This window comes from Oncorhynchus gorbuscha, unplaced genomic scaffold, assembly GCF_021184085.1.
Source record: "Oncorhynchus gorbuscha isolate QuinsamMale2020 ecotype Even-year unplaced genomic scaffold, OgorEven_v1.0 Un_scaffold_1301, whole genome shotgun sequence".
In the NCBI taxonomy this organism is placed as follows: Eukaryota; Metazoa; Chordata; class Actinopteri; order Salmoniformes; family Salmonidae; genus Oncorhynchus; species Oncorhynchus gorbuscha.
In genome coordinates, this window is record NW_025746118.1 from 107,501 (window position 1) to 127,997 (window position 20,497).

At 47.2% G+C, this 20,497-nt stretch overlaps 1 protein-coding gene across 1 annotated transcript in view; it reads left to right on the forward strand.

Moving 5' to 3' along the window:
- The window catches only part of LOC124022114 (FERM and PDZ domain-containing protein 1-like), a 54,114-nt gene that overhangs the window by 9,059 nt on the left and 24,558 nt on the right, over positions 1–20,497 (forward strand). The window contains exon 6 of the mRNA XM_046337157.1: positions 11,757–11,852. Coding sequence (XP_046193113.1) covers positions 11,757–11,852 — 96 coding nt within the window. The remainder of the gene's footprint in view (positions 1–11,756; positions 11,853–20,497) is intronic.

The window sequence follows — 20,497 nt, forward strand, 5'->3', positions numbered from 1 at the left end:
ACTGGAGCAGCAGCAAGGTCTGCAGCATGTCTGTTAATGCTTTATGGAGCTGACATGACTGCTGTATGGAGCCAGTCGCAAGCCAGTGGTTTATCTCTCAGCCATATGACAACCCCATATTCCTCCCTATCCTCACTGCTTGGCTTGGAAACCCATTTCACTGTGGTTTAGATGTCCTGTCGCTGTAGATGTCCTGTCGCTGTAGATGTCCTGTCCCTTTAGATGTCCTGTCCCTTTAGATGTCCTGTCCCTGTAGATGTCCTGTCCCTGTAGATGTCCTGTCCCTTTAGATGTCCTGTCCCTGTAGATGTCCTGTCCCTGTAGATGTCCTGTCCCTTTAGATGTCCTGTCCCTGTAGATGTCCTGTCCCTGTAGATGTCCTGTCCCTGTAGATGTCCCTTTAGATGTCCTGTACCTTTAGATGTCCTGTCCCTTTAGATGTCCTTTCACTGTAGATGTCCTGCCCCTGTAGATGTCCTGTCCCTGTAGATGTCCCTTTAGATGTCCTGTCCCTGTCCCTGTAGATGTCCCTTTAGATGTCCTGTCCCTGTAGATGTCCCTGTAGATGTCCTGTCCCTGTAGATGTCCTGTCCCTGTAGATGTCCTGTCCTTGTAGATGTCCTGTCCCTGTAGATGTCCTGTCTCTGTAGATGTCCTGCCCCTGTAGATGTCCTGTCCCTGTAGATGTCCTGTCCCTGTAGATGTCCTGTCCCTGTCCCTTTAGATGTTTAGATGTCCTGTCCCTGTCCCTTTAGATGTCCCTTTAGATGTCCTGTCCCTTTAGATGTCCCTTTAGATGTCCTGTCCCTTTAGATGTCCTGTCCCTGTAGATGTCCTGTCCCTGTAGATGTCCTGTCCCTTTAGATGTCCTGTAGATGTCCTGTCCCTGTAGATGTCCTGTCCCTGTAGATGTCCTCGCTCTGTAGATGTCCTGTCCCTGTAGATATCCTGTCCCTGTAGATGTCCTGCCCCTGTAGATGTCCTGTCCCTGTAGATGTCCTTCCCCTTTAGATGTCCTGTCCCTGTAGATGTCCTGTCCCTGTAGATGTCCTGCCCCTGTAGATGTCCTGTCCCTGTAGATGTCCTTCCCCTTTAGATATCCTGTCCCTGTAGATGTCCTGTAGATGTCCTGTCCCTGTAGATGTCCTTCCCCTTTAGATATCCTGTCCCTGTAGATGTCCTTCCCCTTTAGACGTCCTGTCCCTGTAGATGTCCTGTCCCTGTAGATGTCCTGTTCCTTTAGATGTCCTCTCCCTTTAGATGTCCCTTTAGATGTCCTGTCCCTGTAGATGTCCTTCCTTTAGATGTCCTGTCCCTGTAGATGTCCCTTTAGAAGTACTGTCCCTGTAGATGTACCTTTAGATGTCCTGTCCCTGTAGATGTCCTGTCCCTTTAAATGTCCCTTTAGATGTCCTGTCCCTGTAGATGTCCTGTCCCTTTATATGTCCCGTCCCTTTAGATGTCCCTTTAGATGTCCTGTCCCTGTAGATGTCCATTTAGATGTCCTGTCCCTGTAGATGTCCTGTCCCTGTCCCTTTAGATGTCCCTGTAGATGTCCTGTCCCTGTCCCTGTAGATGTCCTGTCCCTGTAGATGTCCTGTCTCTGTAGATGTCCTGTCTCTGTAGATGTCCTGTCCCTGTAGATGTCCTGTCCCTGTAGATGTCCTGTCCCTTTAGATGTCCTGTCCTGGAGGACTCCATACAGAAAGGAACAAGCTCCCTGGAGGACTCCATACAGAAAGGAACAAGCTCCCTGGAGGACTCCATAAAGACAGGAACAAGCTCCCTGGAGGACTCCATAAAGACAGGAACAAGCTCCCTGGAGGACTCCATAAAGACAGGAACAAGCTCCCTGGAGGACTCCATACAGACAGGAACAAGCTCCCTGGAGGACTCCATAAAGACAGGAACAAGCTCCCTGGAGGACTCCATAAAGACAGGAACAAGCTCCCTGGAGGACTCCATAAAGACAGGAACAAGCTCCCTGGAGGACTCCATACAGAAAGGAACAAGCTCCCTGGAGGACTCCATACAGACAGGAACAAGCTCCCTGGAGGACTCCATACAGACAGGAACAAGCTCCCTGGAGGACTCCATACAGAAAGGAACAAGCTCCCTGGAGGACCCCATACAGAAAGGAACAAGCTCCCTGGAGGACTCCATACAGACAGGAACAAGCTCCCTGGAGGACTCCATACAGACAGGAACAAGCTCCCTGGAGGACTCCATACAGACAGGAACAAGCTCCCTGGAGGACTCCATACAGAAAGGAACAAGCTCCCTGGAGGACTCCATACAGACAGGAACAAGCTCCCTGGAGGACTCCATACAGACAAGAACAAGCTCCCTGGAGGACTCCATACAGACAGGAACAAGCTCCCTGGAGGACTCCATACAGAAAGGAACAAGCTCCCTGGAGGACTCCATACAGACAGGAACAAGCTCCCTGGAGGACTCCATACAGACAGGAACAAGCTCCCTGGAGGACTCCATACAGACAGGAACAAGCTCCCTGGAGGACTCCATACAGACAGGAACAAGCTCCCTGGAGGACTCCATACAGACAGGAACAAGCTCCCTGGAGGACTCCATACAGACAGGAACAAGCTCCCTGGAGGACTCCATACAGACAGGAACAAGCTCCCTGGAGGACTCCATACAGACAGGAACAAGCTCCCTGGAGGACTCCATACAGACAGGAACAAGCTCCCTGGAGGACTCCATACAGACAGGAACAAGCTCCCTGGAGGACTCCATACAGACAGGAACAAGCTCCCTGGAGGACTCCATACAGACAGGAACAAGCTCCCTGGAGGACTCCATACAGACAGGAACAAGCTCCTGGAGGACTCCATACAGACAGGAACAAGCTCCCTGGAGGACTCCATACAGACAGGAACAAGCTCCCTGGAGGACTCCATACAGACAGGAACAAGCTCCCTGGAGGACTCCATACAGACAGGAACAAGCTCCCTGGAGGACTCCATACAGACAGGAACAAGCTTACGCTAGTGATCAGAGACAGAGGCTGCATCTCAATTCCCTACATAGTGTACTACTGTTGACCAGGGCCCTGTTCCCATAGTGTACATAGTGTACTACTGTTGACCAGGGCCCTGTTCCCTACATAGTGTACTACTGTTGACCAGGGCCCTGTTCCCTACATAGTGTACTACTGTTGACCAGGGCCCTGTTCCCTACATAGTGTACTACTGTTGACCAGGGCCCTGTTCCCTATATAGTGTACTACTGTTGACCAGGGCCCTGTTCCCTACATAGTGTACTACTGTTGACCAGGGCCCTGTTCCCTACATAGTGTACTACTGTTGACCAGGGCCCTGTTCCCTACATAGTGTACTACTGTTGACCAGGGCCCTGTTCCCTACATAGTGTACTACTGTTGACCAGGGCCCTGTTCCCTACATAGTGTACTACTGTTGACCAGGGCCCTGTTCCCTACATAGTGTACTACTGTTGACCAGGGCCCTGTTCCCTACATAGTGTACTACTGTTGACCAGGGCCCTGTTCCCTACATAGTGTACTACTGTTGACCAGGGCCCTGTTCCCTACATAGTGTACTACTGTTGACCAGGGCCCTGTTCCCTACATAGTGTACTACTGTTGACCAGGGCCCTGTTCCCTACATAGTGTACTACTGTTGACCAGGGCCCTGTTCCTACATAGTGTACTACTGTTGACCAGGGCCCTGTTCCCTACATAGTGTACTACTGTTGACCAGGGCCCTGTTCCCTACATAGTGTACTACTGTTGACCAGGGCCCTGTTCCCTACATAGTGTACTACTGTTGACCAGGGCCCTGTTCCCTACATAGTGTACTACTGTTGACCAGGGCCCTGTTCCCTACATAGTGTACTACTGTTGACCAGGGCCCTGTTCCCTACATAGTGTACTACTGTTGACCAGGGCCCTGTTCCCTACATAGTGTACTACTGTTGACCAGGGCCCTGTTCCTACATAGTGTACTACTGTTGACCAGGGCCCTGTTCCCTATAGTGTTCCATCTGTTGACCAGGGCCCTGAGACAGAGTGGTCTGTTGACCAGGGCTGGATGATTCCCTGATTACAGGAGAAAACCCTGAGTTTACACAACTTGTTGAAAAGGGCCCTTTCCATGACTTAGTGACCAGGTGACCAGGGGCCCTGATCCCTTGTTGATGTCACTACTGTTAAATCCTTGTTCAATCAGTGTAGATGAACTGGAGACATGTTAAAGAAAGATGTTCAAGCCTTGAGACAACTAAAACATGGATTGCCCTGTTCCCATTCAAAGTGTGAATGGACATATTGACCAGGGCCCTGTTCCCTACGGGGTATGGTAGTAGGTGCCAGGCGCACCAGTTCGTGTCAAGAACTGCAACGCTGCTGGGTTTTTCACACTCACACAGTTGCCCCTGTGTATCAAGAATGGGCCCATCACCCATAGTGTACTACTGTTGACCAGGGCCCTGACCCAACATGTGGGAACTACTTTGACCATGGGCCTGTTCCCTGTGGAACATTTCAACACTTGTGAGTCAACATGGGCCAGCATCCCTGTGGAACTACTTTGACCAACACCTTGTAGAGTCAACACTGGACCAGGGCATCCCTGTGGAACGATTTCAACACCTTGTAGAGTCAACATGGGCCAGCCTCACATGTGTACTACTGTTGACCAGGGCCCCTCCCTACATAGTCAACACTGTTGACCAGGGCCCTCCCTGTGGAACTACTTTCAACACCTTGTAGAGTCAACATGGGCCAGCCTCCCTGTGGAACGATTTGAACACCTTGTAGAGTCAACTACTGTTGACCAGGGCCTCCCTGTGAACTACTTTGACCACCTTGTTCCATACCCCGATAAGTTACTAGGCTGTTCTGACCAGGGCCCAATATTAGGAAGGTGTACTGTTCCCAGCCTCCTGTACATAGTGTACTACTGTTGATTAGGGGTTAGAGGGTTAGAGGGGAGCAGAGAACTGTGGAGGGGGGCCCTGAAGGGTGGATAGGTACTACTGTTGACCAGGGTGAGGGGGACATAGTGTACTACTGGGGACCAGGGCCCTGTTCCCTACATAGTGTACTACTGTGGAGGGGGAGAGCATGGGCATATAGGGTTCCATCTGGGACTCACCCTGAGACGCCAGTGGGTAGTGGGCTGGATGACCCCTGATTACAGGAGAATGTATGCACACATGACTGTTGAGGAAAACTTGCTCTTTCCATGACTTAGACTGACCAGGTGAGTAATTAATTATGATTATGAATTGATGTCACCTGTTAAATCCTTCTTCAATCAGTGTAGATGAAGGGAGGAGACATGTTAAAGAAAGATTTTCAAGCCTTGAGACAACTAAAACATGGATTGTGTGTGACCATTCAAAGTGTGAATGGACATATTTAAGTATCTTCGAACGGGGTATGGTAGTAGGTGCCAGGCGCACCAGTTCGTGTCAAGAATGCAACGCTGCTTTTTTCACACTCAACAGTTGCCCCTGTGTATCAAGAATGGTTCATCACCCAAAGGACATGGATCCAGAGACGAAGAGAGGGAAGTAGAGGAGTCAACATGGGCCAGCATCCCTGTGGAACGATTTCAACAGAGTCAAGATGGGCCAGCATCCCTGTGGAACGATTTCAACACCTTGTAGAGTCAACAGGAGCCAGATCCCTGAGTGGAACGATTTCAACACCTTGTAGAGTCAACATGGGCCAGCCTCACTGTGAGACAGAGATTTCAACACCTTGTAGAGTCAACATGGGCCAGACCTGTGGAACAGAGAGACAGAAGACCTTGTAGAGAGCCTCCTGTGGAACATGGGCCAGAGACCTGTGGAACGATTTCAACACCAGAGAGTCAGATGGGCCAGCCTCCCAGATATATGGAACGATTTCAACACCTTGTAGAGTCCATACCCCGATAAATTGAGGCTGTTCTGAGGGCAAAGGGAGGATGCAACTCAATATTAGGAAGGTGTTGTTCTGTATACAGTGTAAACGCACTATTAAGATTAGAGGGTTAGAGGGGAGCAGAGAGAAGGGTGGAGGGAGACAGAGAGAAGGCAGTGGAGAGACAGAGAGAGAGACAGGGAGAGAGACAGAGAGGAAGACAGAGAGACAGAGGGGAGGAGAGAGAGACAGGAGGGGAGAGCATGGCGCTTGATATATATTTAGAGAGAGAGACAGAGAGAGAGGCAGATATATATTTAACGCCAGGGACAGAGGAGTTCGATCCCCTGGATATTTAGAGAATGTATGCACACATGACTGAGAGGCAGATTATGGATAAAAGCGACTGCTAAATGGCATATCATTATAATTTTATAATTATAAATTAATAATTTAAATAATTATAAGAGAGACAGAGGAGGGGATATATATTTAGAGAGGGAGACAGGAGAGAGGCAGGTATATATTTAGAGAGAGAGAGAGAGAGAGAGGCAGATTGGAGGGAGAGAGAGAGACAAGAGAGAGGCAGATATATATTTGGAGGGAGAATGAAAGAGAGAGACAGAGAGGCAGATAGATTTAGACAGGAGCAGAGAGAGGCAGATATATTTTTAGGAAGAGACAGAGTGGTTGGCAGATATATATTTAGAGAAGAGCTGTGATTACAGCAGATATATATTGAAAGGGAGAGACAGAGAGAGTGGAATAGATTTAGACAGAGAGAACAAAGAGGGAGGGAGAGACATAAAAACACAGTATTAGACAGAGAGACAGATGGAAAAGACAGATGGAAATTTAGACAGAGAGACAGAGAGAGAGAGAGAGATAGATATTTAGAGAGAGAGACAGAGAGAGGACAGATATACAGAGAGAGAGACAGAGAGACAGAGAGACAGAGATATATATTTAGAGAGAGAGACAGAGAGAGAGGCAGATATATATTTAGAGAGAGAGACAGAGAGAGGCAGATTTAGAGAGAGAGACAGAGAGACAGAGAGAGAGACAGACGACAGAGAGACAGAGAGACAGATATATATTTAGAGAGAGAGACAGAGAGGCAGATATATATTTAGAGAGAGAGACAGAGAGAGAGGCAGATATATATTTAGACAGAGAGACAGAGAGAGAGGCCGATATATATTTAGACAGAGAGACAGAGAGAGAGGCAGATATATATTTAAATCAATTTAGAGAGAGAGACAGAGAGAGAGGCAGATATATATTTAGAGAGAGAGACAGAGAGAGAGGCAGATATATATTTAGAGAGAGAGACAGAGAGAGGCAGATATATTTTTAGAGAGAGAGACAGAGAGAGAGGCAGATATATATTTAGAGAGAGAGACAGAGAGAGAGGCAGATATATATTTAGAGAGAGAGACAGAGAGAGGCAGATATATATTTAGACAGAGAGACAGAGAGAGAGGCAGATATATATTTAAATCAATTTAGAGAGAGAGACAGAGAAAGAGGCAGATATATATTTAGAGAGAGAGACAGAGAGAGAGGCAGATATATATTTAGAGAGAGAGACAGAGAGAGGCAGATATATTTTTAGAGAGAGAGACAGAGAGAGAGGCAGATATATATTTAGAGAGAGAGACAGAGAGAGAGGCAGATATATATTTTAGAGAGAGAGACAGAGAGAGAGGCAGATATATATTTAGACAGAGAGACAGACAGAGAGAGGCAGATATATTTTTAGACAGAGAGACAGAGAGAGAGGCAGATATATATTTAGAGAGAGAGACAGAGAGAGAGGCAGATATATATTTAGACAGAGAGACAGAGAGAGAGGCAGATATATATTTAGACAGAGAGAGAGAGAGAGAGGCAGATATATATTTAGACAGAGAGACAGAGAGAGAGGCAGATATATATTTAGACAGAGAGACAGAGAGAGAGGCAGATATATATTTAGACAGAGAGACAGAGAGAGAGGCAGATATATTTTTAGAGAGAGACAGAGAGAGAGAGGCAGATATATATTTAGAGAGAGAGACAGAGAGAGAGGCAGATATATATTTAGACAGAGAGACAGAGAGAGAGGCAGATATATATTTAGACAGAGAGACAGAGAGAGAGGCAGATATATTTTTAGAGAGAGAGACAGAGAGAGAGGCAGATATATATTTAGACAGAGAGACAGAGAGAGAGGCAGATATATATTTAGACAGAGAGACAGAGAGAGAGGCAGATATATATTTAGACAGAGAGACAGAGAGAGAGGCAGATATATATTTAGAGAGAGAGACAGAGAGAGGCAGATATATATTTAGAGAGAGAGACAGAGAGAGAGGCAGATATATATTTAGAGAGAGAGACAGAGAGAGAGGCAGATATATATTTAGAGAGAGAGACAGAGAGAGGCAGATATATATTTAGAGAGAGAGACAGAGAGAGAGGCAGATGTATATTTAGAGAGAGAGACAGAGAGAGAGGCAGATATATATTTAGACAGAGAGACAGGGAGATATATATTTAGAGAGAGAGAACCTATATTTATGTTTATTTATTTTCCCTTTCGTACTTTAACTATTTGCACATCGTTACAACATTGTTTATGGACATAATATGACATTTGAAATGTCTTTATTCTTATGGAATTTTTGTAAGTGTAATGTTTACTGTTCATTTTTTATTGTTCATTTCACTTTTGTTTATCTTCTATGTCACTTGCTTTGGCAATGTAAACATACCTTTCCCAAGCCAATAAAGCACTTACATTGAATTGAGAGAGACAGAGCCACAGAGCCACAGAGACACAGAGCCACAGAGCCACAGAGCCACAGAGCCACAGAGCCACAGAGCCACAGAGCCACAGAGCCACAGAGCCACAGAGACACAGAGACACAGAGACACAGAGACACAGAGACACAGAGAGACAGAGAGATACCGTGGGATATGCGTCAACAGCAACCATGGGAAAATCTTCTGCATTATTATCATCATTATTAACAGCAGACTCTTACATTTCCTCAGTGAAAACAATGTACTGAGCAAATGTCAAATGGGCAATTACCGTACAATTAGCCTATCAGAAACTTCTAAGCCATAGCATAATGTTCTAGAATTTTCCAAGCTGTTTAACCTCAATAGGGGACGCTAGCGTCCCACCTGGCCAACATCCAGTGAAATTGCAGAGCGCCAAATTCAAAAACAGAAATACTCATCATAAACATTAATAAAACATACAGGTGTTACACATCGGTTTGAATTGCAGAGCGCCAAATTCAAAAACAGAAATACTCATCATAAACATTCATAAAACATACAGGTGTTACACATCGGTTTGAAGATGAACTTCTTGTTAATCCAATCACGGTGTCAGATTTCAAAAAGGCTTTACGGCGAAAGCAAACCATGCGATTATCTGAGAACAGCGCCCAGCAGACAAATCATTACAAACAGTAAACAGCCAAGTAGAGGAGTTACACAAGTCAGAAATAGTGATAAAAATGTATCACTTTCCTTTGATGATCTTCATATGGTTGCACTCACGAGACTCCTGTTTACTCAATGAATGTTCGCTTTGTTCAATAAAGTCTCTCTTTATATCCAAACCCCCCCGTCTTGTTCAGTAATCCACAGGCTCAAACACAGTCACAACAGGCAGACGAAACATCCAAATAGTATCCGTAAAGTTCGTAGAGACAAACGATGTTTATAATCAATCCTCAGGTTGTTTTTAGCCTAAATAATCTATAATATTTCAATCCAGACAATAACGTTGTGAATATAAAAGGTAAACAAGAAAGGCGCACCCTCGGTCTCGCGCATGAAAAAGCTCTGGGCCACTGTAGTGTTCACTCATTTAGAGAGGTCTTACTCCCTCATTTTTCAGAATACAAGCCAGAAACAATTTCTAAAGACTGTTGACCTCTAGTGGAAGCCATGGGAAGTGCAATCAGAGTCCTAACTCTATGGATACTGTAATGGCTTTCAATAGAATACTACAAACATAAAATATATTTTTCTCAGGTTTTTGCCTGCCATATCAGTTATGTTATACTCACAGACATTGTTCTAACAGTTTTGGAAACTTTAGGGTGTTACCTTTCCAAATCTACCAATCATATGCATATCAGCTTCTGGGCCTGAGTAGCAGGCAGTTTACTTTGGGCACGCTTTTCATCCGGAAGTGAAAATAGTGCCCCCTACCCTAGTGAAGTTAAAGGCACAGTCAATTTAGTGTCTGTAAACTTCTGATGCACTGAAATTGTGATACAATGAATTATAAGTGAAATAATCTGTCTGTAAACAATTGTTGGAAAAATTACTTGTGTCATGCACAAAGTAGATATCCTTACCGATTTACCACAACTATAGTTTGTTAACAAGACATGTGTGAAGTAGTTGAAAAACTAGTTTTAATGTGTCCAACCTAAGTGTATGTAAACTTCCAACTTCAACTGTACCTCGGCCTAAACATCAGCACCACAGGTAACTTCTACAAAGCTGTGAACGATCTGAGAGACAAGTGCCTTCTATGCCATCAAAAGGAACATACCAAGGATCTGGCAAAAAATACCTGAATCAGTTATCGAACCCTTTGCCCTTCATGGTTGTGAGGTCTGGGGTCCGCTCACCAACCAGGAATTCACAAAATGGGACAAACACCAAATTGAGACTCTGCAGGCAGAATTCTGCTAAAATATCCTCCGTGTACAAAGTAAAACACCAAATAATGCATGACTTCATTCTTTTGGAACTTTAATAAGTGTAATGTTTACAGTTCATTTGTTGTTGTTTATTATTTATTGCACTTGCTTTGGCAATGAAAACATATGTTTCCCATGCCAATAAAGCCCTTCGTGTGAGAATTTTACTGACTGTGTACATACTGTCTCAATGGTTGAACTCGGTTATCCCTCAAGCTTTGTCTCTTTCCCAGAGGTCGTACATCTCCGGTTAATAAATAATTAGAATTTTACTGTCTCAATGGTTGAACTCGGTTATCCCTCACGCTTTGTCTCTTTCCCAGAGGTCGTATATCTCCGGTTAATAAATAATTAGAATTTTACTGTCTCAATGGTTGAACTCGGTTATCCCTCACACTTTGTCTCTTTCCCAGAGGTCGTAGATCTCCGGTTAATAAAGAATTAGACAAAGTCTCAGATTCTGCAATAGATCAATACTTTATTCAGAGAGCGCTCTGTCTTCAAAATGAGAACACAATCTTTTTACAGCACACACTCACAAGAACTCACATCAGTAGAAACGCCTCCTCTCTTTAGATGGGCTGTATTTTTCCAGAGTTCACATACATTGTTAATCACACTTCTGCAACAGGTTTCATTATCTTCTTCAAGCCTAAGCGTTTCTAACCGTTTTTCCCCTCCCTGGGGTGGGGAGGCCTCTTTCCAGTTATTAGTTTCACAAGTCGACAGTTGTCCTAGAATGTCTCAACTATACCCAGCTCATATTGCGAAATAGTAACACAATGGCCTAGTCACACAATTTATTGAATTATGACCTAACACATTTCATACAATTATATGGTTTCAGGGTGGAACACTTTAGTCATTATCTTAAACATACAAATGATTCTATCAGAAATTGAAATTGAGAGCCAGAGAGAGACAGACAACCACTCTAATACGTAAAGGTTCCTGGAGCATCCTTTAGGGGTTCTTCACATAACCCCTTTTAATGGATCCTCAACATGAAAATACTATTATTATTACTATTATCACCACAGGCCCAGGTAGCTTATTTGTCACCCCCCTTCTCTAATATGTATCTGATACCAGTAAAGTATTTAGCTAATAATAACACACCCTTATTTCCTGATTCATCTGGTTTCCAGGGCAACTCGCTGCTCTTCCTCCCCAACGTTCTAAAGGTGTATCTGGAGAACGGACAGACCAAGGCCTTCAAGTTTGAACCCAACACCACTGTCAAGGTAACTAATATCATACACATACTACACTATCGTATTACAAGTATAATCCTGATGATACTACTAATATAATAGACAGACCAAACCCAACACCGCTGTCAAGGTAACTTTATTTTACTGATACCACACTGCTTCAACACCATATTCAACCAAATATTTATTTATATATTATATATTACAATAAAGATGTATTTATATATTATATATTATAATAAATATTTATTCATATATTATATATTATCATAAATATGTATTTATATATTCTATATTATAATACATATTTATTGATATATTATATATTATAATACATATGTATTACTATATTATATATTATAATAAATATTTATTTATATATTATATATTATAATAAATATTTCTTCATATATTATATATTATAATAAATATTTATTCATATATTATATATTATAATACATATTTATTTATATATTATATATTATAATACATATTTATTCATATATTATATATTATAATACATATTTATTTATATATTATATATTATAATACATATGTATTTATATATTATATATTATAATACATATTTATTCATATATTATATATTATAATAAAGATTTATTTATATATTATATATTATAATACATATTTATTTATATATTATATATTATAATCAATATTTATTCATATAGATGTATTTATATATTATATATTATAATAAAGATTTATTTATATATTTCTTAATTCCGGTTCTTCTACTTTTAGATGTGTCTGTATTGTTGTGAATTGTTAGATACTACTGCACTGTTGGAGCTCGGAACACACGCATTTCGCTAGACACGCAATAAAATCTGCTAAATTTGTGTATGTGACCAATAACATCTGCTAAATTTGTGTATGTGACCAATAACATCTGCTAAATTTGTGTATGTGACCAATAACATCTGCTAAATTTGTGTATGTGACCAATAACATCTGTTAAATTTGTGTATGTGACCAATAACATCTGCTAAATTTGTGTATGTGACCAATAAAATTTGATTTGATTTGTTAAGGAACTTTACTGGGGCGCGTTGGGCCAGTAACCGATGCTAGATCGAATCCCCGAGCTGACGAAATGAAACTCTGTCGTTCTGCCCCTGAACAAGGCAGTTAACCCACTGTTCCTCAAAATACTGTCTACTAGTGTCCTGTCCAGGGGTGAACATGAACATCAAGCTGCCTCACACGACAGAAGCAGATATACGCCTCCTCTACAGGCCGTCCTGGTTCAGACAATAGACTCCTCCTCTACAGGCCGTCCTGGTTCAGGCAATAGACTCCTCCTCTACAGGCCGTCCTGGTTCAGACAATAGACTCCTCCTCTACAGGCCGTCCTGGTTCAGACAATAGACTCCTCCTCGACAGGCCGTCCTGGTTCAGGCAATAGACTCCTCCTCTACAGGCCGTCCTGGTTCAGACAATAGACTCCTCCTCTACAGGCCGTCCTGGTTCAGGCAATAGACTCCTCCTCTACAGGCCGTCCTGGTTCAGACAATAGACTCCTCCTCTACAGGCCTCCTGGTTCAGACAGGCTACAGGCCGTCCTGGTTCAGACAATAGACTCCTCCTCTACAGGCCGTCCTGGTTCAGGCAATAGACTCCTCCTCTACAGGCCGTCCTGGTTCAGACAATAGACTCCTCCTCTACAGGCCGTCCTGGTTCAGACAATAGACTCCTCCTCTACAGGCCGTCCTGGTTCAGACAATAGACTCCTCCTCTACAGGCCGTCCTGACTCAGACAATAGACTCCTCCTCGACAGGCCGTCCTGGTTCAGGCAATAGACTCCTCCTCTACAGGCCGTCCTGGTTCAGACAATAGACTCCTCCTCTACAGGCCGTCCTGGTTCAGACAATAGACTCCTCCTCGACAGGCCGTCCTGGTTCAGGCAATAGACTCCTCCTCTACAGGCCGTCCTGGTTCAGACAATAGACTCCTCCTCGACAGGCCGTCCTGGTTCAGACAATAGACTCCTCCTCGACAGGCCGTCCTGGTTCAGGCAATAGACTCCTCCTCTACAGGCCGTCCTGGTTCAGACAATAGACTCCTCCTCTACAGGCCGTCCTGGCTCAGACAATAGCCTCCCCTTCTCCTTGCCGTCCTGGTTCAGACAATAGACTCCTCCTCGACAGGCCGTCCTGGTTCAGGCAATAGACTCCTCCTCTACAGGCCGTCCTGGTTCAGACAATAGACTCCTCCTCTACAGGCCGTCCTGGTTCAGACAATAGACTCCTCCTCTACAGGCCGTCCTGGTTCAGACAATAGACTCCTCCTCTACAGGCCGTCCTGGCTCAGACAATAGCCTCCCCTTCTCCTTGCCGTCCTGGTTCAGACAATAGACTCCTCCTCTACAGGCCGTCCTGGTTCAGACAATAGACTCCTCCTCTACAGGCCGTCCTGGTTCAGACAATAGACTCCTCCTCTACAGGCCGTCCTGGTTCAGACAATAGACTCCTCCTCTACAGGCCGTCCTGGTTCAGACAATAGACTCCTCCTCTACAGGCCGTCCTGGTTCAGACAATAGACTCCTCCTCTACAGGCCGTCCTGGTTCAGACAATAGACTCCTCCTCTACAGGCCGTCCTGGTTCAGACAATAGACTCCTCCTCTACAGGCCGTCCTGGTTCAGACAATAGACTCCTCCTCTACAGGCCGTCCTGGTTCAGACAATAGACTCCTCCTCTACAGGCCGTCCTGGTTCAGACAATAGACTCCTCCTCTACAGGCCGTCCTGGTTCAGACAATAGACTCCTCCTCTACAGGCCGTCCTGGTTCAGACAATAGACTCCTCCTCTACAGGCCGTCCTGGTTCAGGCAATAGACTCCTCCTCCACAGGCCGTCCTGGTTCAGACAATAGACTCCTCCTCTACAGGCCGTCCTGGTTCAGACAATAGACTCCTCCTCCACAGGCCGTCCTGGTTCAGACAATAGACTCCTCCTCTACAGGCCGTCCTGGTTCAGACAATAGACTCCTCCTCCACAGGCCGTCCTGGTTCAGACAATAGACTCCTCCTCTACAGGCCGTCCTGGTTCAGACAATAGACTCCTCCTCTACAGGCCGTCCTGGTTCAGACAATAGACTCCTCCTCTACAGGCCGTCCTGGTTCAGACAATAGACTCCTCCTCTACAGGCCGTCCTGGTTCAGACAATAGACTCCTCCTCTACAGGCCGTCCTGGTTCAGACAATAGACTCCTCCTCTACAGGCCGTCCTGGTTCAGACAATAGACTCCTCCTCTACAGGCCATCCTGGTTCAGACAATAGACTCCTCCTCTACAGGCCGTCCTGGTTCAGCCAATAGACTCCTCCTCTACAGGCCGTCCTGGTTCAGACAATAGACTCCTCCTCTACAGGCCGTCCTGGTTCAGACAATAGACTCCTCCCTACAGGCCGTCCTGGTTCAGACAATAGACTCCTCCTCTACACTGGTTCAGACCTCCTCTACAGGCCGTCCTGGTTCAGACAATAGACTCCTCCTCGACAGGCCGTCCTGGTTCAGGCAATAGACTCCTCCTCTACAGGCCGTCCTGGTTCAGACAATAGACTCCTCCTCGACAGGCCGTCCTGGTTCAGACAATAGACTCCTCCTCGACAGGCCGTCCTGGTTCAGGCAATAGACTCCTCCTCTACAGGCCGTCCTGGTTCAGACAATAGACTCCTCCTCTACAGGCCGTCCTGGCTCAGACAATAGCCTCCCCTTCTCCTTGCCGTCCTGGTTCAGACAATAGACTCCTCCTCGACAGGCCGTCCTGGTTCAGGCAGACTCCTCCTCTACAGGCCGTCCTGGTTCAGACAATAGACTCCTCCTCTACAGGCCGTCCTGGTTCAGACAATAGACTCCTCCTCTACAGGCCGTCCTGGTTCAGACAATAGACTCCTCCTCTACAGGCCGTCCTGGCTCAGACAATAGCCTCCCCTTCTCCTTGCCGTCCTGGTTCAGACAATAGACTCCTCCTCTACAGGCCGTCCTGGTTCAGACAATAGACTCCTCCTCTACAGGCCGTCCTGGTTCAGACAATAGACTCCTCCTCTACAGGCCGTCCTGGTTCAGACAATAGACTCCTCCTCTACAGGCCGTCCTGGTTCAGACAATATACTCCTCCTCTACAGGCCGCCCTGGTTCAGACAATAGACTCCTCCTCTACAGGCCGTCCTGGTTCAGACAATAGACTCCTCCTCTACAGGCCGTCCTGGTTCAGACAATAGACTCCTCCTCTACAGGCCGTCCTGGTTCAGACAATAGACTCCTCCTCTACAGGCCGTCCTGGTTCAGACAATAGACTCCTCCTCTACAGGCCGTCCTGGTTCAGACAATAGACTCCTCCTCCACAGGCCGTCCTGGTTCAGACAATAGACTCCTCCTCTACAGGCCGTCCTGGTTCAGACAATAGACTCCTCCTCCACAGGCCGTCCTGGTTCAGACAATAGACTCCTCCTCTACAGGCCGTCCTGGTTCAGACAATAGACTCCTCCTCCACAGGCCGTCCTGGTTCAGACAATAGACTCCTCCTCTACAGGCCGTCCTGGTTCAGGCAATAGACTCCTCCTCCACAGGCCGTCCTGGTTCAGACAATAGACTCCTCCTCTACAGGCCGTCCTGGTTCAGACAATAGACTCCTCCTCCACAGGCCGTCCTGGTTCAGACAATAGACTCCTCCTCTACAGGCCGTCCTGGTTCAGACAATAGACTCCTCCTCCACAGGCCGTCCTGGTTCAGACAATAGACTCCTCCTCTACAGGCCGTCCTGGTTCAGACAATAGACTCCTCCTCTACAGGCCGTCCTGGTTCAGACAATAGACTCCTCCTCTACAGGCCGTCCTGGTTCAGACAATAGACTCCTCCTCTACAGGCCGTCCTGGTTCAGACAATAGACTCCTCCTCTACAGGCCGTCCTGGTTCAGACAATAGACTCCTCCTCTACAGGCCGTCCTGGTTCAGACAATAGACTCCTCCTCTACAGGCCATCCTGGTTCAGACAATAGACTCCTCCTCTACAGGCCGTCCTGGTTCAGCCAATAGACTCCTCCTCTACAGGCCGTCCTGGTTCAGACAATAGACTCCTCCTCTACAGGCCGTCCTGGTTCAGCCAATAGACTCCTCCTCTACAGGCCGTCCTGGTTCAGACAATAGACTCCTCCTCTACAGGCCGTCCTGGTTCAGACAATAGACTCCTCCTCTACAGGCCGTCCTGGTTCAGACAATAGACTCCTCCTCCACAGGCCGTCCTGGTTCAGACAATAGACTCCTCCTCTACAGGCCGTCCTGGTTCAGACAATAGACTCCTCCTCTACAGGCCGTCCTGGTTCAGACAATAGACTCCTCCTCTACAGGCCGTCCTGGTTCAGACAATAGACTCCTCCTCTACAGGACGTCCTGGTTCAGACAATAGACTCCTCCTCGACAGGCCGTCCTGGTTCAGACAATAGACTCCTCCTCTACAGGCCGTCCTGGTTCAGACAATAGACTCACATTTACATTTACATTTACATTTAAGTCATTTAGCAGACGCTCTTATCCAGAGCGACTTACAAATTGGTGCATTCACATTATGACATCCAGTGGGACAGTCACTTAACAATAGTGCATCTAAAACTTAGGGGGGGTGGGGTGAGAGGGATTACTTAACCTATCCTAGGTATTCCTTAAAGAGGTGGGGTTTCAGGTGTCTCCGGAAGGTGGTGATTGACTCCGCTGTCCTGGCGTCGTGAGGGAGTTTGTTCCACCATTGGGGGCCAGGGCAGCGAACAGTTTTGACTGGGCTGAGCGGGAGCTGTACTTCCTCAGTGGTAGGGAGGCGAGCAGGCCAGAGGTGGATGAACGCAGTGCCCTTGTTTGGGTGTAGGGCCTGATCAGAGCCTGGAGGTACTGAGGTGCCGTTCCCCTCACAGCTCCGTAGGCAAGCACCATGGTCTTGTAGCGGATGCGAGCTTCAACTGGAAGCCAGTGGAGAGAACGGAGGAGCGGGGTGACGTGAGAGAACTTGGGAAGGTTGAACACCAGACGGGCTGCGGCGTTCTGGATGAGTTGAAGGGGTTTAATGGCACAGGCGGGGAGCCCAGCCAACAGCGAGTTGCAGTAATCCAGACGGGAGATAACAAGTGCCTGGATTAGGACCTGCGCCGCTTCCTGTGTGAGGCAGGGTCGTACTCTGCGGATGTTGTAGAGCATGAACCTACAGGAACGGGCCACCGCCTTGATGTTAGTTGAGAACGACAGGGTGTTGTCCAGGATCACGCCAAGGTTCTTGGCGCTCTGGGAGGAGGACACAATGGAGTTGTCAACCGTGATGGCGAGATCATGGAACGGGCAGTCCTTCCCCGGGAGGAAGAGCAGCTCCGTCTTGCCGAGGTTCAGCTTGAGGTGGTGATCCGTCATCCACACTGATATGTCTGCCAGACATGCAGAGATGCGATTCGCCACCTGGTCATCAGAAGGGGGAAAGGAGAAGATTAATTGTGTGTCGTCTGCATAGCAATGATAAGAGAGACCATGTGAGGTTATGACAGAGCCAAGTGACTTGGTGTATAGCGAGAATAGGAGAGGGCCAAGAACAGAGCCCTGGGGGACACCAGTGGTGAGAGCGCGTGGTGAGGAGACAGATTCTCGCCACGCCACCTGGTAGGAGCGACCTGTCAGGTAGGACGCAATCCAAGCGTGGGCCGCGCCGGAGATGCCCAACTCGGAGAGGGTGGAGAGGAGGATCTGATGGTTCACAGTATCGAAGGCAGCCGATAGATCTAGAAGGATGAGAGCAGAGGAGAGAGAGTTAGCTTTAGCAGTGCGGAGCGCCTCCGTGATACAGAGGAGAGCAGTCTCAGTTGAATGACTAGTCTTGAAACCTGACTGATTTGGATCAAGAAGGTCATTCAGAGAGAGATAGCGGGAGAGCTGGCCAAGGACGGCACGTTCAAGAGTTTTGGAGAGAAAAGAAAGAAGGGATACTGGTCTGTAATTGTTGACATCGGAGGGATCGAGTGTAGGTTTTTTCAGAAGGGGTGCAACTCTCGCTCTCTTGAAGACGGAAGGGACGTAGCCAACGGTCAGGGATGAGTTGATGAGCGAGGTGAGGTAAGGGAGAAGGTCTCCGGAAATGGTCTTGGAGAAGAGAGGAGGGGATAGGGTCAAGCGGGCAGGTTGTTGGGCGGCCGGCCGTCACAAGACGCGAGATTTCATCTGGAGAGAGAGGGAGAAAGAGGTCAGAGCACAGGGTAGGGCAGTGTGAGCAGAACCAGCGGTGTCGTTTGACTTAGCAAACGAGGATCGGATGTCGTCGACCTTCTTTTCAAAATGGTTGACGAAGTCATCTGCAGAGAGGGAGGAGGGGGGGGAGGGGGCGGAGGATTCAGGAGGGAGGAGAAGGTGGCAAAGAGCTTCCTAGGGTTAGAGGCAGATGCTTGGAATTTAGCGTGGTAGAAAGTGGCTTTAGCAGCAGAGACAGAGGAGGAAAATGTAGAGAGGAGGGAGTGAAAGGATGCCAGGTCCGCAGGGAGGCGAGTTTTCCTCCATTTCCGCTCGGCTGCCCGGAGCCCTGTTCTGTGAGCTCGCAATGAGTCATTGAGCCACGGAGCGGGAGGGGAGGACCGAGCCGGCCTGGAGGATAGGGGACATAGAGAGTCAAGGGATGCAGAGAGGGAGGAGAGGAGGGTTGAGGAGGCAGAATCAGGAGATAGGTGGGAGAAGGTTTGAGCGGAGGGAAGAGATGATAGGATGGAAGAGGAGAGAGTAGCGGGGGAGAGAGAGCGAAGGTTGGGACGGCGCGATACCATCTGAGTAGGGGCAGTGTCGGAGGTGTTGGATGAGAGCGAGAGGGAAAAGGATACAAGGCAGTGGTCGGAGACTTGGAGGGGAGTTGCAATGAGGTTAGTGGAAGAACAGCATCTAGTAAAGATGAGGTCGAGCGTATTGCCTGCCTTGTGAGTAGGGGGAAGGTGAGAGGGTGAGGTCAAAAGAGGAGAGGAGTGGAAAGAAGGAGGCAGAGAGGAAAGAGTCAAAGGTAGACGTGGGGAGGTTAAAGTCGCCCAGAACTGTGACAGGTGAGCCGTCCTCAGGAAAGGAGCTTATCAAGGCATCAAGCTCATTGATGAACTCTCCGAGGGAACCTGGAGGGCGATAAATGATAAGGATGTTAAGCTTGAAAGGGCTAGTAACTGTGACAGCATGGAATTCAAAGGAGGCGATAGACAGATGGGTAAGGGGAGAAAGAGAGAATGACCACTTGGGAGAGATGAGGATCCCGGTGCCACCACCCCGCTGACCAGACGCTCTCGGGGTGTGCGAGAACACGTGGGCGGACGAAGAGAGAGCAGTAGGAGTAGCAGTGTTGTCTGTGGTGATCCATGTTTCCGTCAGTGCCAAGAAGTCGAGGGACTGGAGGGAGGCATAGGCTGAGATGAACTCTGCCTTGTTGACCGCAGATTGGCAGTTCCAGAGGCTACCGGAGACCTGGAACTCCACGTGGGTCGTGCGCGCTGGGACCACCAGAGTAGGGTGGCCGCGGCCACGCGGTGAGGAGCGTTTTTATGGTCTGTGCAGAGAGGAGAGAACAGGGATAAACAGACACATAGTTGACAGGCTACAGAAGAGGCTACGCTAATGCAAAGGAGATTGGAATGACAAGTGGACTACACGTCTCGA